Source organism: Phoxinus phoxinus, assembly GCF_949152265.1.
Source record: "Phoxinus phoxinus genome assembly, chromosome: 9".
NCBI lineage: Eukaryota > Metazoa > Chordata > Actinopteri > Cypriniformes > Leuciscidae > Phoxinus > Phoxinus phoxinus.
The window spans coordinates 35,615,881-35,629,815 of NC_136884.1; the positions used below are offsets into that span (position 1 = coordinate 35,615,881).

A 13,935-nucleotide genomic window follows, 5' to 3' on the forward strand; every position below is an offset into this window, starting at 1 on the left:
GATGACATTGCTTTAAAGGGACACTATGCAACATTTTCGTGTTTATTAATCATCTTCGTAAGTCGGTATATGGTTAAATGACTCATTACAGGGTGAATGAAGACTCTCTCGCCCCCCCCGACTGCCTCTTAGGAAGAATATCCCGCTTGCAAGTTCGGTGTATCCTACCCGCGTCCTTCAGTCTCGCAAAGTCTCGCACAGTCTCAGACATCGCGAGAAGCAGGATCAGTTTACGGCAAACATCCCCAGCACAGAGGCAGGCTAGCGGTTTTTTCAAACGTGTGTAATGGCAGAGCCGGTGAAGAAGCAGCGAAAACCATTGAGTGAAGAAGCAAAGAAAAGGAAAAGAGCTTCAGACCGTGTGAAGGCTCGCACACGGATTAATATTGGTCACGCTTTTTCAGAATGGCGAGAGCTGAAAGACAGAGAAGGCTCCAAGTCAGATGCAGACCTCGCATTCTTGCTTTTGCGCTTGTAAGTAACACTTTGATATTTTATTGTTGTGCATGTTTGTACTTTCATTGCGTTCGTTATTATCTGTAAATGTGTTGTTTACTGTATTTCCAGATAAGGTTGATGAAGTATCTTTGGTAATTCTATGAATGTCTGTTATGGGGTAGAAGTTAGCTAGGTGGATAGCGGAGTTCGTGGGTTTGATAGCAAGCATGGGTATGTTTTTTTAGGTAGTCACAGTTCTTACACTCTTTTCTTTTTTGTGTGGCCACGCGTCATAGTGTTTTGTTGGTAAAAAGACTTGTATTCCAATATTTTCTGCGATCATTGCAGTTCTCAGCGCGCTAAGTGGCTAGCGGAGATTTTGGCTTGATCTAACGTTAGCTAGATGGATGCTGCCCTTCTATGTGGCTAAATTAGCTTGCATGTTGCATCCAGGTGTTACTTTGCTTTTATTTGGCGCAGGTGTAGCTTTTTTTGTAGTGCGCTACATAGTGTAGAAGTCGATGGCTCACCGATCACATTCTGTATTGATCCATAATATGCTACAAATCCTCGTCAACCACAATGAAGTCCAGACTCAAAATATTTTCCATGACCGTCTTGTTTGTAAATATAGAAGTTACATGGGCTGACCAAGTTACTGTTAGTGACACCCCAACCCCCTCCTGCCCTCCAAACAACACACACACACACACACACACACACACATGTTTTCCCCTCACTCCTTCCCTTGGCCACCCCACACCCACAACTACATTCTAGGGATTTCACTCTGCTCTGCCCAGCCGCCAACAGTGTAGTCAACAGACAAATGTACCCTAATTTCAAAGCATTCCACAACAATTTCCTATACGCATGCAATTTCACAATGTACTGTTAGAAATTGACCAAACCTGCTTTCTTATTTTTTCTAGTTACAAGCGCTGGCAGTTTACATCCACACCAAGCAAGACCCACTCCAGACCACCGAAACCACCTGTTTCCAGTTTCACAGAAGACTCAGATCGAGACAAGTATGTTTTCTTCCTCATGCCTTTATTTATCCTGACTGTCATTTTGTAGTTCCAGTTACTTATGCACTTTTTTACGTTTCAGGGATGTTCCTCCAAATCTTCCTGAGCTTGGTGTGCAGCAGTTGTCTAGAGAGGGAGAAGTTGGCGATTTGGAAATGAGGTGAAATTCACTGACATATGATAGTATGGTGTATTGTTTTCACAGAGGGTTTCTTGATCTGCTTTTTTTGTGGCTGTTGGCTTATGTTTTGGATTATCTATTTTTCTGCTCGCAGCATGCACTCTATGAGCATCGAAGAACAGCACCACGAGTCATCAGATGAAGAGGGGGCTAATGATTTTAGGAAGACCATGTAAGTGCTGTCCATTAGTCTTTCATTTACTTCCATTGACCTCTTTCCTTTATCTGAAATATCTGTATGTATTGTCTGAACAGCATTGAGTTTGATGAATTTGGGGCTAACCCAAGTCTCTTGGGTTTGGAGGAAGGAGACAGTTCGGATGAGGATTTTGTCCCTTCTCTTCATTTACGGTATGTTTGCATTTTATTTATGAATTTTGGGTGGAAGTTGAGCTACATTTATCAGTCGTAAAGCGCAGCGTCTTTCTTTCTAAACTGTAAAACAACATTTAGAATATGAACTCATGTAATTCTTCATGTAAAGTATTTTGTTTAAAGATTATCAATATGCATATTCAACTCTTCAGAATGGTTGGAGACAAGGCAAATGACCTGACTGAAATCAGTGTGGATGAGGCTGTATTAGACATTGACATGCCCGACCCTCCCGCTCCCGAATCAGAGGCCACCACACATCCTCGCAGAGTACTCTCTGAGGATGATCTGGTCTGTAAAACTGCCAACATAACATACAACGACAATCTGCTTGATCTCGCCATGCACTTGAGACTACCAGTGCAACAATGCACCTTTGTAGACAGTGTGCTTGGCGTAGGATGTTCTGGTGCACAGCCTTTTCAAGTTGCCATGAGAACACGGGGGACAGGAGTAGTTTTAGAATGGGTAAGGTGTGAAGATTGTCAAAAAAGTCAATTATGTTGTCTTGAACTGGCTTTTCTATACAGTGCTGTTATTGTTTGTTACCTTTGTATGTTTGTTTGCATTGTTTCTCACATAACATTGCCATTTCTTTACATTAGTTATGCCCCTTCGGACACTCCGTATGGAAATGGAATTCGCAGCCAACCTTGAAGTTCGGCATGCAGGGCGGTGACTTTATGCTGTCTGCCAATATTCTTCTGTCCGGGAACAACTATAGAAAAGTAGCCCTACTCTTCAAGTTTATGTCAATGGGGATGGTTACCGAATCTACATTCTTCAGAATTCAGGATGCTTACTGCATAGAGCCGGTGCAGGAGTTTTGGGATAAAACTAGAGCAGAAGTCCTAGACCGTTTACGGCAGAAGGACCATGTTGTTCTCCTGGGTGAGGAACAGTCTTGCACCTGTAGTGGCGGTTTTATGATATTCATTGATCTTTAGTAAAATATAGATGATTCAAAGAATGTCACATGTGTGACTCTCACTTGTAGTGAGAGAAGATTCTTTTTATGTACCTGGGGAGGCAGAAGGGAGAGACACTCCAGAGAACAGACGAACAAGGACCTCTGACCTAGATGTCAGAAGGCCATTTGGTGAAGGAGGGCTTAGGAGTTGGCTCTAGTGACGAATCGAAACTAGTGTTATGGCTTCCTTGTCTATGGAAAATTACTGAATGGAAATCTACTGTGGGGGGAAGGCTCTGCGGAGAAGGCCTTGAAGATTAGGATAAAAAGCTAGTTCAGTCTGTCTGGGGGTGTGTCACTCTTCTGCACAGGGTAACAGCTGTGTATGAGACTGCTCCTATTCTTGCAAGAATAAATACTTTATTTATATAATTTGACTCTGAGTCTCCCTTACGCAGTGATGTTTGTTTGATGAATTTTTGCCACAACAATTTGGTGTCAGAAGTGAGATTCCTTGGACGATGCCTCCTGGACCTGAGATCGGACGGTGTTTGGCCACCTGGACTGAGTAAGTCTCCAGCTCTACCTCGTAAACTTAAGAGAGAGAGGCTGGCCGATGTCAGAGCCCGGGAGAGTCGACCACTGGGATCTAAAGAACCCGCGTGTGGCATGGAACAACGTCTCTGGTAAGGGTCATTTAAATTCGGTTTAATTGGGGGAAAGAGTGAAATTGAACCATATTGGCTGAGAACTGTTTTCTGTGGTACGTAATCTGAAATTAATTGAGATCTACATACAGATCAAGATATTTCAAACAGATACGAGGAAAATAATCTGAAATTAATTGAGGTCTGTGACAGAACAAGATATTTCAAGCAGATAAATAATCTGGAATTAATTGAGAACTGTGACAGACCAAGACATTTCACACAGATAGGTACCTGAAAATTAATTGTTCCACCACGGAGCGAATTATTTTTGGGTGCTGAAGCTAATTAGGGGGAACCAAGACAATCGTAACAGATTTTTTGGTGAACCATAATTAGGAGTGCACTAATAGTGCAACCCGACCGGTTTGGGTTAAAAGAAAAATCGGGTTTGTTTCAGAGACGTCTGACAAATAAAGAGAACGCGCGTGAAAGAGAAATCCACAGAGAACAGAGAAGCAGCCATTATGCTCAAAAGCAAGCTTGCGAAATTTGGTACACCGGTGTTTTGTCAAATGAGATAAAATTAAGGGCAGAAATGTATGATATTGAGCGCCACAAGATTAAAGATGGTGCTGGAATCAGTTGAACAGGGCAGTGAGAAACAAAAGTTGTTGTGCCTGCGTTCAACGTGTGTAAAAGTGTGAAAAGACAATGAGTTGTTGGCTAGAATGTATTGCCATATAGTAAGATTGAATATAACTGATAAAAGGGTTTTTATTTTTCACCCATTAGATGGATGCATGACATTAGATGTCAGAAGATTTTTTTTGTAACAAAAGTTGATCCTCTTTGTGAAGGATTGAGATTTGAGTAATATGATATTTTGGTTTCTGTAAAAACAGTAAGTAGGATAAGTGGGACAGAGACAGTAATGATAATACTTGTTGAATCTGCAGACTAACCATTTTAAGAAGAAAACAACTGTAGAAAAAGTATGTTATGAAAATAACATTTCTGATAAAATGTATGGAACTATATATGAACGGCTGTTAAGTCAGATTAAGAAATGGTATGAAAAGTGAGGTTCAGATTAAAAATAGTAATAATAAGGTATTGCGTATGATTAACAGGGATTAACATGATATAAAGAAAATGAATGTTTCATTAAGCAAAATGGGGAACAATTCTATGGTTTAGTGGTAAAATAAAGAGTGAAATTATGTTTATTTTTGGTTTGACAACCATTATCTTTTGAACCTAAAGACTCCAGCTATGCTGGGAGTACAGCAACAGCGTGTGCTTATTCAGCCCGGCTTCCGGATGTTAAATGTGTACTTGCTATTGTAATCAGTGTTGTTGATGATAATACCGAATTAGAGAGATGTAAAGACATATTTTGGAATTCAATAATGTAAAATGTCGGATATTTTGTTGATATTAAGTCATTGAAGGCAAAAGACATTGTCTGTTTTATAAAGGAAATTATGGGTCGGGGATAATTTTCCCTGGACAAGTGTTAAAGTTAAATAGAAACTTTGTGAAAACAACTTAGAAACAATTTATGGATTTCCGTGCAGTTTATGAAAATTAATGTTCTGCCAATAATAATGATGAAGATTATGATTTGGCTAGTGTGATCCGCCACTGGTGGACTGTAAGAGGAACAGAGAACTGCTTATCAGCTCTGGTTACATTCCTGATTGGGACACTTCAAGGGTGTCAGTAAGTTGGTGCTGCTAGAAAGCTCAAGGTGATCGAACTATAGGCAAGGGGACAGAGAGTGTTTTAATTGTGGTCAGCTGCATTTAGCAGTAACTGTAAATGCCCACTCAGAAAGGTGTAAAAGAAAGTTGATGGAATGTGAAAGTGACGTATTAATGTGGGTTTGAAAGTAGAACAGGATTTGAATGACGATATTAAAGTTTTCGTCTGAGAAAGAACCAAGAATGTGAATGCAGGGCTAAGGGAAGTGAAAAGAATGTGCAAGTAGATTGAAAGAGAAAAGAAAGTTGATAGATGGAAGTCGTAAGTAGATTGAAAGAGAAAAGAAAGTTGATAGATGGAAGTCGTAAGTAGATTGAAAGAGAAAAGGAAGTTGAAAGATTTAAGTTGTAAGGAAATCCTTTTAAAATGAAAGAACTAAAGTACCAGTAGATGTAAATTGCAGATAAGCAAAATATTTGTAAAAGTAAAGGTAACTAAAAATATGATTGTCTTATAATGAAACGCTTAAAAAAAAAAAAAAGGTTTTGGAAGATCCTAATTGTAGATTGGTAAACCCCTAGAAGAGAAAATATGGAAAATATTGTCAGATAAAGTTGTAATTGAAAACCTGACAACTAAAATGTAGATGTTTTAATGAAACGTTATTGAGAAATAGAATAACTATTTGTTGCTAAATGTAAAAATGTAGAAAGGGATCTGATTAAACAAACAGCTTGGTAGTGTTGACCATGAAGCAGCTAGAAGATGTTTTGGTTTCAAAAGATAAGATTGGGACTTGCTGAAACTGACTCAATATGAGTGAAATTTGTAATGTCTAAATTCCCTGATGTATGGGCAAAAGACAACTATAAAATTATTCTAAAATTGAAAAGCGTATGTAATTTCTGGCAAAGATGCCTTAAGCTGCCAGAATTAAAAGATAAAGTAGAGAATGTTTAGTATGACAAAAAAGTGTACCAAGTCCTGAAGGCCTCAGAGTCTCTGTCTCATTCAATGTCAGAAGGCTGTTATCTAGCCTGTCATGACAATAAGCTATTTAGTAAAGCACAGTGTTTCAGTTGAAAATTATAGACACAGATGTTAAAAGAAATCATGTTAAAGGAAATCATTGCCATTCAGAGGGCAATTTGTACTTAAATATTTTAGATTTGTAAAACTGAATGACTTTAAAGAAGTCTTTAAAATAATAATGTAGACCTGAATGACAGAAGTGACATTTTTGTACTTTGTTATTTTAGGACCAGTAACGTATTTGTCTGATCTTAGCCTTCACCGTGACACAGGACCTATCACCATGACTATAGATGTACACTGAATAGACGATGTGAATTTTGTTCACTGAGATTTTGTTGATTCGGACATGTCTAACAGATTTGAGTGATTAAATACTGTTGTTGTTAACCTGTCTCCCTTAACATTTATTAGGCATGCAGTCCAGATAGAGGTGACTCTTGAATGTGTCTTTCCTAAGCTCCAGAAAAAAAAAACAGCTGAGTTCTGTTGAAGAAACTGATTGTGTGATGCGAGCGGGTCACCAGTGGGTACGTGACTACTCAAAGACGGGATGATTTTCCTGGCCAGGAAACAGCCTAACGCAGGGGGTCCCGGACACTGCATCTCCGGATGGAGGTGTTAATATGTGAGAAAGGTATGAGAGTTGAGCGCTGACTACTAGAGGCCAACTGGGGTCAGCAGAGCATTGTGGGGTCAGCAGAGCATTGTTTGACCGAGAAAATGTGAGTCCCTCTATACCACTCACCAGAGAAAACCCCCCCTCGCAATTCACTGTATGGCTTGTTTTCAACTGACAAGTCTGATGGAAATTATAGATAAAGAGCTGATGGGAGATGTGCTTTCAGGAGCCAGCTGAGACCATCTGATTGTCATTATTTGTTGGGGAGACAGTGACATAACTTATTAATTTATATCAGGAACATGTTGCCTTATGGGCAAGGAAAATTAAAGAAGTTGATTTTGAACTAATATGTCTATAAGATGGTTTTAACTCCTGAAGGTTAGACATGGTGCTGGTTAAAGATTAAGGCAGTTTTTGTAAGAGTTTGGATAATAAAGGTGAATTGAGAATTTATACAAGTATTCAAACTAAAGATAACCTTATAAATACTCATAGCATAATGTATTTTAGATTATAGTAATGGTAAACATTTGTATATTAACATTTATGAACTATTAAGGGTTCTATGATTAATTAAGTTTCAGTCTTAGGAGGCTGTTTGAAAAGATTATTTGTGTAAGAGAGACTGCTGAGTGGAGGAAGGGATTTGGTACTCTGTTTGTCTTTCTGTTATCAGGCATGGTAAGGCAAGCTTAAACAAAATAATGATAATGAACCAAAACAAAGCAGTTGACTTTTCTAAAGAAAAAAATGAATAATGAACAGATAGAACATTTGAAACGGTTTGAAAGGCCATGTAAAATTATATAAAAGCTACAGAAAGATGTGAAGTTTAAATCTTATTTAAACCTTAAATATTATACTTTCAGAGTTAATATAAAAAAAAAAAAAAAGCGAACATTGTAAATGAGCAGTTAACATGCTGTATGTGTGTCTAGCATAAGTGTGTGTGATGGGGACAGCACTTTATGTCTTGTGTTAGTTTAGGGCAGCTATTCCGCCTGAATAGTGAGTATATTGTGTCTTTAACCTCTGGAGAGTGTTTTTTCATTACAGATGTGTTAAGGCAAGTGACAAATTGTAAAGAAGGCAAATGCTGAGTGAATCTGATGAGAAGATGATAGAGAACATGGGACGAGCTTTAAGATCACGCTCCGTCTGGTAGTAATTACTTTTGTCATTTATGATGTGGATTTGAATTACTTTTGGATAAGTTTAGGTATTTATATAAATTGGAATTGTGGAGTTGTACAGTTATAGATTTGACGGCAACAACAAAGGGACACATTGGCTAAGTCAATATAAAATTATCCAGAGAGAGCCATTTATGATTATCGTAAACAAGAGGAGAATGTTTTTTTTGACTGACATTGACCAAGTCTGTACAGCACGACCTGACTTTTAAAAATGGTTGCAAGACCAAACAACAGACCTGAAAAAGCAGGATACGTGGCGAGACTGAGGGCCGTTGCCCTTCAAATACTTCGATAAGAAAATGAGATTGTGACTTTTAAGTGAAGAATGTAATATTTTGTTTCAGAGGCAGAGAAAGATGCCTGGAGGAAGTTTGTTTGAGGGACAACGTTTGGGTTAGTGTTGATGGCAGACTTTATCGAAGACACTATGTTAAATGTTATGTTAAATTGATGATCGAGTTGTGTCGACCATCAAAAGGGGGATGCTTTATGTTTTATTAGGAATAAATGTTGGGAGAACACTAGGGGTAATTGGGTAAAAGCCCTGAAAGAAGCCATTTTTCTGCCTAACAAAATTGCTGTCTGGATTGTTTCAACAGGAAAGCAAGGGCATCCAAGGCCGTGGCAGCACGTACTTTACTATCTGACAATAACCTCAAAATTTGTTTTTCTTTACAGAGAACATGCAGGTTTGGGAGACAATTAATTTTGCTAACTCTCCTGGCCTGGGTTATTATTGTGGCAGAAAGGTGCTACACCTTAACCTAAAATTTTCCTTTTGCAGAATGTCAGGAGGATTGCATCAAGCTGAACTGAATCTGTTTTTTCCAAATGTACGAATACTGACTTGTATACGTAAGCAAAGTGTTTTTCAGGGGAAAAGGACTTCGACTTTATTAAGCAAGAAATGTCTAATGATAATATGTTTCAGTTTGTAAACAGATGGTGAAAATTCCACAGGTCACACCAAAAGGGATGAGAGGGAAAGACAAGCGGTCACTAACAAAATACTTAAAGTCTCCATTCACAGGTGACAGTAAGCAGGAAATGGTTCATTCCATTGGGGGTGTGGTGGTGATCTCATTAGTCCATGGGGCAAACGAGATGATCAACACGCCTGGAGGAGGATGTGGACCAACTAATGAATTAAGAATGTGGTTTTGGGATGATTTTGAGGACTTTATTTGAGTAAATTGAAATAGAGCTTAGTATTGATATTGGTATATGACAAATGATTTGATTGGTTACTGATTTATTAGAAAATATTTGAGGTAAATGTTTTCAGGAAGAGAAGATTTATTAATTAATGTAAATTATAAGGATTATTATTGAAGCTGATTAAGTAGAACCACTGCCTGATTGAATTAAAGGTAAAAGAACAAAATATGGTTAGGGAAATGGATATGGGGAAAATGTTGAATGTGCAGGAGTTATGATTGTATGTTTTATTCTGATAATTTTGTTATTCATGGGTGAATGTGAGAAAACTGGAATGTCTGTTCAATTGAAAATGACAGTCTATCTGAATGATGATGGGGATGAACAAAATTATGCAGATGATTCAAGTAGAGATTACAGTTAAATGTGTTGATGTTTTCTTTTTCTTTCTGAGAACGATTGATATGTAAAGAGGGTTAAAAGTAGCAGTCATCCGTGTTACGAGATGGCGTACAAGGACAGGGTTTGAAACTGAGGGATTTTTTTATTTTTTTTATTTTTATTTATTTATTTATTTATTTATTATCTGTTTGTTTTCCTACTGTGCTATAATCTTTTTCCTTACTAGTGTGACTGCGGTAGTGAGCCCGGCATTAGTAAATTGTTTACTTGCTTGCTAAATAATTAATGGGGCTTTCCCCCACAAAAACAGCCTTATGCTTCTTCATTCTAAACTTTTTCTTCACAGGTTCAAGGAGACTGATTTTTTAATGACTTGAACTTGCATTTATTATTGTTGTTATTATTATTATGTTTGATTAATAATGATAAAAAGTGAGGAGTTGTAGTGGCGGTTTTATGATATTCATTGATCTTTAGTAAAATATAGATGATTCAAAGAATGTCACATGTGTGACTCTCACTTGTAGTGAGAGAAGATTCTTTTTATGTACCTGGGGAGGCAGAAGGGAGAGACACTCCAGAGAACAGACGAACAAGGACCTCTGACCTAGATGTCAGAAGGCCATTTGGTGAAGGAGGGCTTAGGAGTTGGCTCTAGTGACGAATCGAAACTAGTGTTATGGCTTCCTTGTCTATGGAAAATTACTGAATGGAAATCTACTGTGGGGGGGAAGGCTCTGCGGAGAAGGCCTTGAAGATTAGGATAAAAAGCTAGTTCAGTCTGTCTGGGGGTGTGTCACTCTTCTGCACAGGGTAACAGCTGTGTATGAGACTGCTCCTATTCTTGCAAGAATAAATACTTTATTTATATAATTTGACTCTGAGTCTCCCTTACGCAGTGATGTTTGTTTGATGAATTTTTGCCACAACAATTTTTGCCACAACACACCTTTGATCAACTTTTACACTGACAAGTTTGTATGATATGCTATGACTATGATTGGAAGCTGAAATCTGTGATTCTAATGCTTATAATGTCTGTTCCCAATAGGTGATGGCAGAATGGATTCTCCTGGTAAGTTCTGTATGCATACTGTGAAAATTGAGAATCAGATTTGTATGTATGTACTGTTGTACTGCTTTATCATTATCTTCTAATATCTTTGGGTTTATGTTGATGATGCTTTTAAACTGAAATAGCATCATGGCTGCTCCGAGACTGTCAAACTGTTCTTTTAGCATAACATTTGGCCTTGTAGAGGGTGCAACCCTCAAGGTTAACAATCCAAAAGTACGTCAAGGCAAAATGTCCACTGTCTCAAACAACCTCCCTTTGTGAATTGCATAATCTGAATTAGATTTTTCCTGTAGTTAGAGATTGGGATGTGTAAATTATGTCTGCTGCTCTCTCCTGAGTATGATGGATAGATCATAGCATCTTTCCTCATTGACTGTTATTCTGGCGGCCTCTGTACTAATGTACAGAAGTTATATGCAGTTGTGCTTTTGCCTCAGGTCATTGTGCACAGTTCTGCACATACACAACAATTGAACAAGACTCCCGAGATGTGGTCCACATTGTTTCCGTTGATAAACGCGAAACAAATAAAAACTCAGTCATCATGGAGAAGGAGTGCTTTGTTCGCACAATGGATGAGCTCCTTCAAGAGCTTTCTATAAAGGAAGTGTTCACAGATGCCCACCCACAAATCACCGCATTACTGAGTAAGGAGAACTTTTGGTTATGGTGAAGTCATAAAGCCTATAGACCGTCCCAAGTTCAAGTTTGATCACTGTTCCCACAGGGTTTCATTTTTACCATACAATATGTAAAATGTAAAAAGAAATAAAAAACGTAACTATCATTTTTGTTTACATTGTTTTCATGGTCTTTATTTGTTATAGATCCGGAGCGTGGCAAATACAAAGCGTGGGGTATTCAGCACTCATTGGATATCTGGCATGCAGCCAAGAGCCTAAGCAAGAGGCTTCGACGGGTATGCATCAGTACATTTACAGACATGTGACCAGTTTCTATATGTTGTCTTGGTGTTGTGGAAAGAAGCTAGCTATTGTGTACCTTGATCAGGCTGGGACCGTGAAAAGTCAGAGTGGTATTCAGCCATGGATCAAGGACATAGTCAACCACTTTTGGTACTGCAGTAAGCATGCAGACACCGAGGAGCAGTTCAAGGTATGGTTGAAGGAAAAAAAATTGTGTTGATTAGGACAGTTTAGTTGATATGCTAGCAGAGCAGGTTTGTGGCTCCATCCACTGTATAACTTTTTTCATTTATGTAGATGATCTGGGTTGGTGTACTTCACCATGTCTGCAATGAGCACTCCTGGGCAACCAGTTGCTGTGAACATGAGCCACTGGACGAAGACAGCCAGAACAAGCCTTGGATCATACAAGGTAATTTCAATCAATACTGGTGCATAATTCAACACTGTATGTGAATGCATATGTTTTACTGAGTGTGTTATGACTATAGGTTCAGCTGCTCACAAGGCACTTACTGCTGTTGTCCTTGAGAAAAGATAGCTGACCCTGGTGAATAAATTCCTAAACTTCAGGTAAATATCTGTAAGACATGGTTGTGTTCACCCAAGTTATTTTTGAATTTCCAGTATTCCTCACACAAGTGTTTGTCATGTTTCAAATGCAGCATAGTTTACCTTATTTCAATGTAATCTGTAATGAGGATTTCATTTCTTATTTAAAAATATAAGACAAAACAACACATGTATTACCACGAGTGTTGTTGTAATTATCTGTCTCTCCCACCCACACAGGACCACATCTGATTTGGAGTCATTCCAAAATCACATTTTGATGTATGCAGCAAAGCGCATGGCCTACTCTCCGTTTGTATACAAGACTCGGACATTACTGGCAGCTATTGATTATAATAAACACAATCAACGCCGCCCTGCACGCAACCGAGATGGACATAAAATGTAGGTATTTTTGAGACATGTTTTTCTTTTTTTTATCTGGTAGAATGACTAACGACAAAAACAAATTGTTCTTGCTCTCTAGTTACAGATGGAAGTACAACAAGAAATCAAAGAGCTGGAGCGTTTATACGATGAAGGAGAAGAAGCAGTACACGTACATTCCAGAGATCCAGAGGGCCATTCTTGCCAGGAGACTGCGAAGTGGGTCTGGCCTTCCCCGCAAACAGACGCTAAGACCTGATGACCCAAGGCGTCTGGGTGTGCTTGCTCCAGAACAGCCACCTCCCACATCAGAACTAGTGGCGATTCATGTCACGCGAGGGGACAGTGGTCCCAGAGAATTAGAGGACCATTGAACAGTTTTCATATGGCAATCCACACAAAGATGTGTACATACACATGTAAATAAAAATAACAGATTCTGAAACTTTGTCCCAAATATTTTTTATTTATAAATATACTGTGAAAGACATATAGGCATACATACAGCTGGGATGAAAAGTGGTAAGAAGAACTTTTACAATGTGTATGGTAACAACAAACTATTTACAATATAATAACAAATCGTACTATGCAGCAAATATTAGTAATAATTATACTAGGCGGCTCACCTTGAAGCCGGTGTACTGCCCTCTGGGGTCAGGGAAAGTGTCCCTTATGCGACAAACACAGCAGCTGGGTATTACTACTCGGTTGCCCACACCCAGGCGGCCATGCTGCCACAACACAAACTGCCTGTAAGCTGTATGTCTGAACTGTCGCTGTTCCATCCCAGGTTCAGCATTATCAACCAGTGCAAATATGTCATTCCAGGCTGCCCTGGCCAGTCGCAACACACCCTCGTCTAAAATATAAAAGTCCATGTAGGCCATCTTGCTTATGCATTGCTGTGGATGTTGCCGGCAGCATTTCCTCTCCCGGTCTGTGTTCATCTCCCGGCAGTTTCCACAGACACACCAGTGGAGTCTGTCAGGGTCAGGGTCAGGGTCAGGGTCAGGACGCAGGGGCACCTCCAGAAATGACAGAATGTCGAACATCACCCCCGGGGACCTGGTTATCACTCTCTCTAAGACTATGTCCTTCTGTGAGGTGTCTAGTGAATGAAGTGTATCCTAAAACACAAAAAAATCTGTATAATTACACAGGTCTTTGAACAAAATAAAAAGGCATCTCTGGTCTTGATACACTATTTTGACAAACCTTCATTTCATTGATGCGTCTTTCCTGAAGATCCTGCAGTCTCCTCTCTTCTTCAGCATCCAGTCTAGCACC

At 39.0% G+C, this 13,935-nt stretch overlaps 2 protein-coding genes across 3 annotated transcripts; both read left to right on the top strand.

The window, feature by feature from the left end:
- The first annotated feature begins 18 nt into the window (after positions 1 to 18).
- On the top strand, positions 19 to 12,660 carry LOC307003930 (uncharacterized protein). Of its 2 annotated transcripts, XR_013798888.1 has the most exons (8): positions 19 to 474; positions 568 to 616; positions 1,371 to 1,469; positions 1,552 to 1,629; positions 11,792 to 11,896; positions 12,004 to 12,118; positions 12,198 to 12,279; positions 12,499 to 12,660. XR_013798888.1 is itself a non-coding variant. In XM_079622817.1 (7 exons), the coding sequence occupies exons 1-4, from the start codon at positions 287 to 289 to the stop codon at positions 11,802 to 11,804; spliced, it is 378 nt and encodes a 125-aa protein (XP_079478943.1). In that variant the 5' UTR covers positions 23 to 286; the 3' UTR covers positions 11,805 to 11,896; positions 12,004 to 12,118; positions 12,198 to 12,279; positions 12,499 to 12,660. The 2 variants fall into 2 exon arrangements, 1 of the variants encoding a protein (XP_079478943.1); XM_079622817.1 differs by lacking the exon at positions 568 to 616 and having other exon boundaries at positions 23 to 474.
- Positions 1,746 to 11,453, top strand: LOC307004022 (uncharacterized protein; the record flags this gene model as incomplete). Its single annotated transcript, XM_079622963.1, has 6 exons — positions 1,746 to 1,822; positions 1,906 to 2,001; positions 2,178 to 2,493; positions 2,631 to 2,916; positions 10,754 to 10,777; positions 11,218 to 11,453. 6 exons carry the CDS (start codon positions 1,746 to 1,748, stop codon positions 11,451 to 11,453), a joined length of 1,035 nt encoding a protein of 344 aa, XP_079479089.1.
- Positions 12,661 to 13,935: the final 1,275 nt, after the last annotated feature.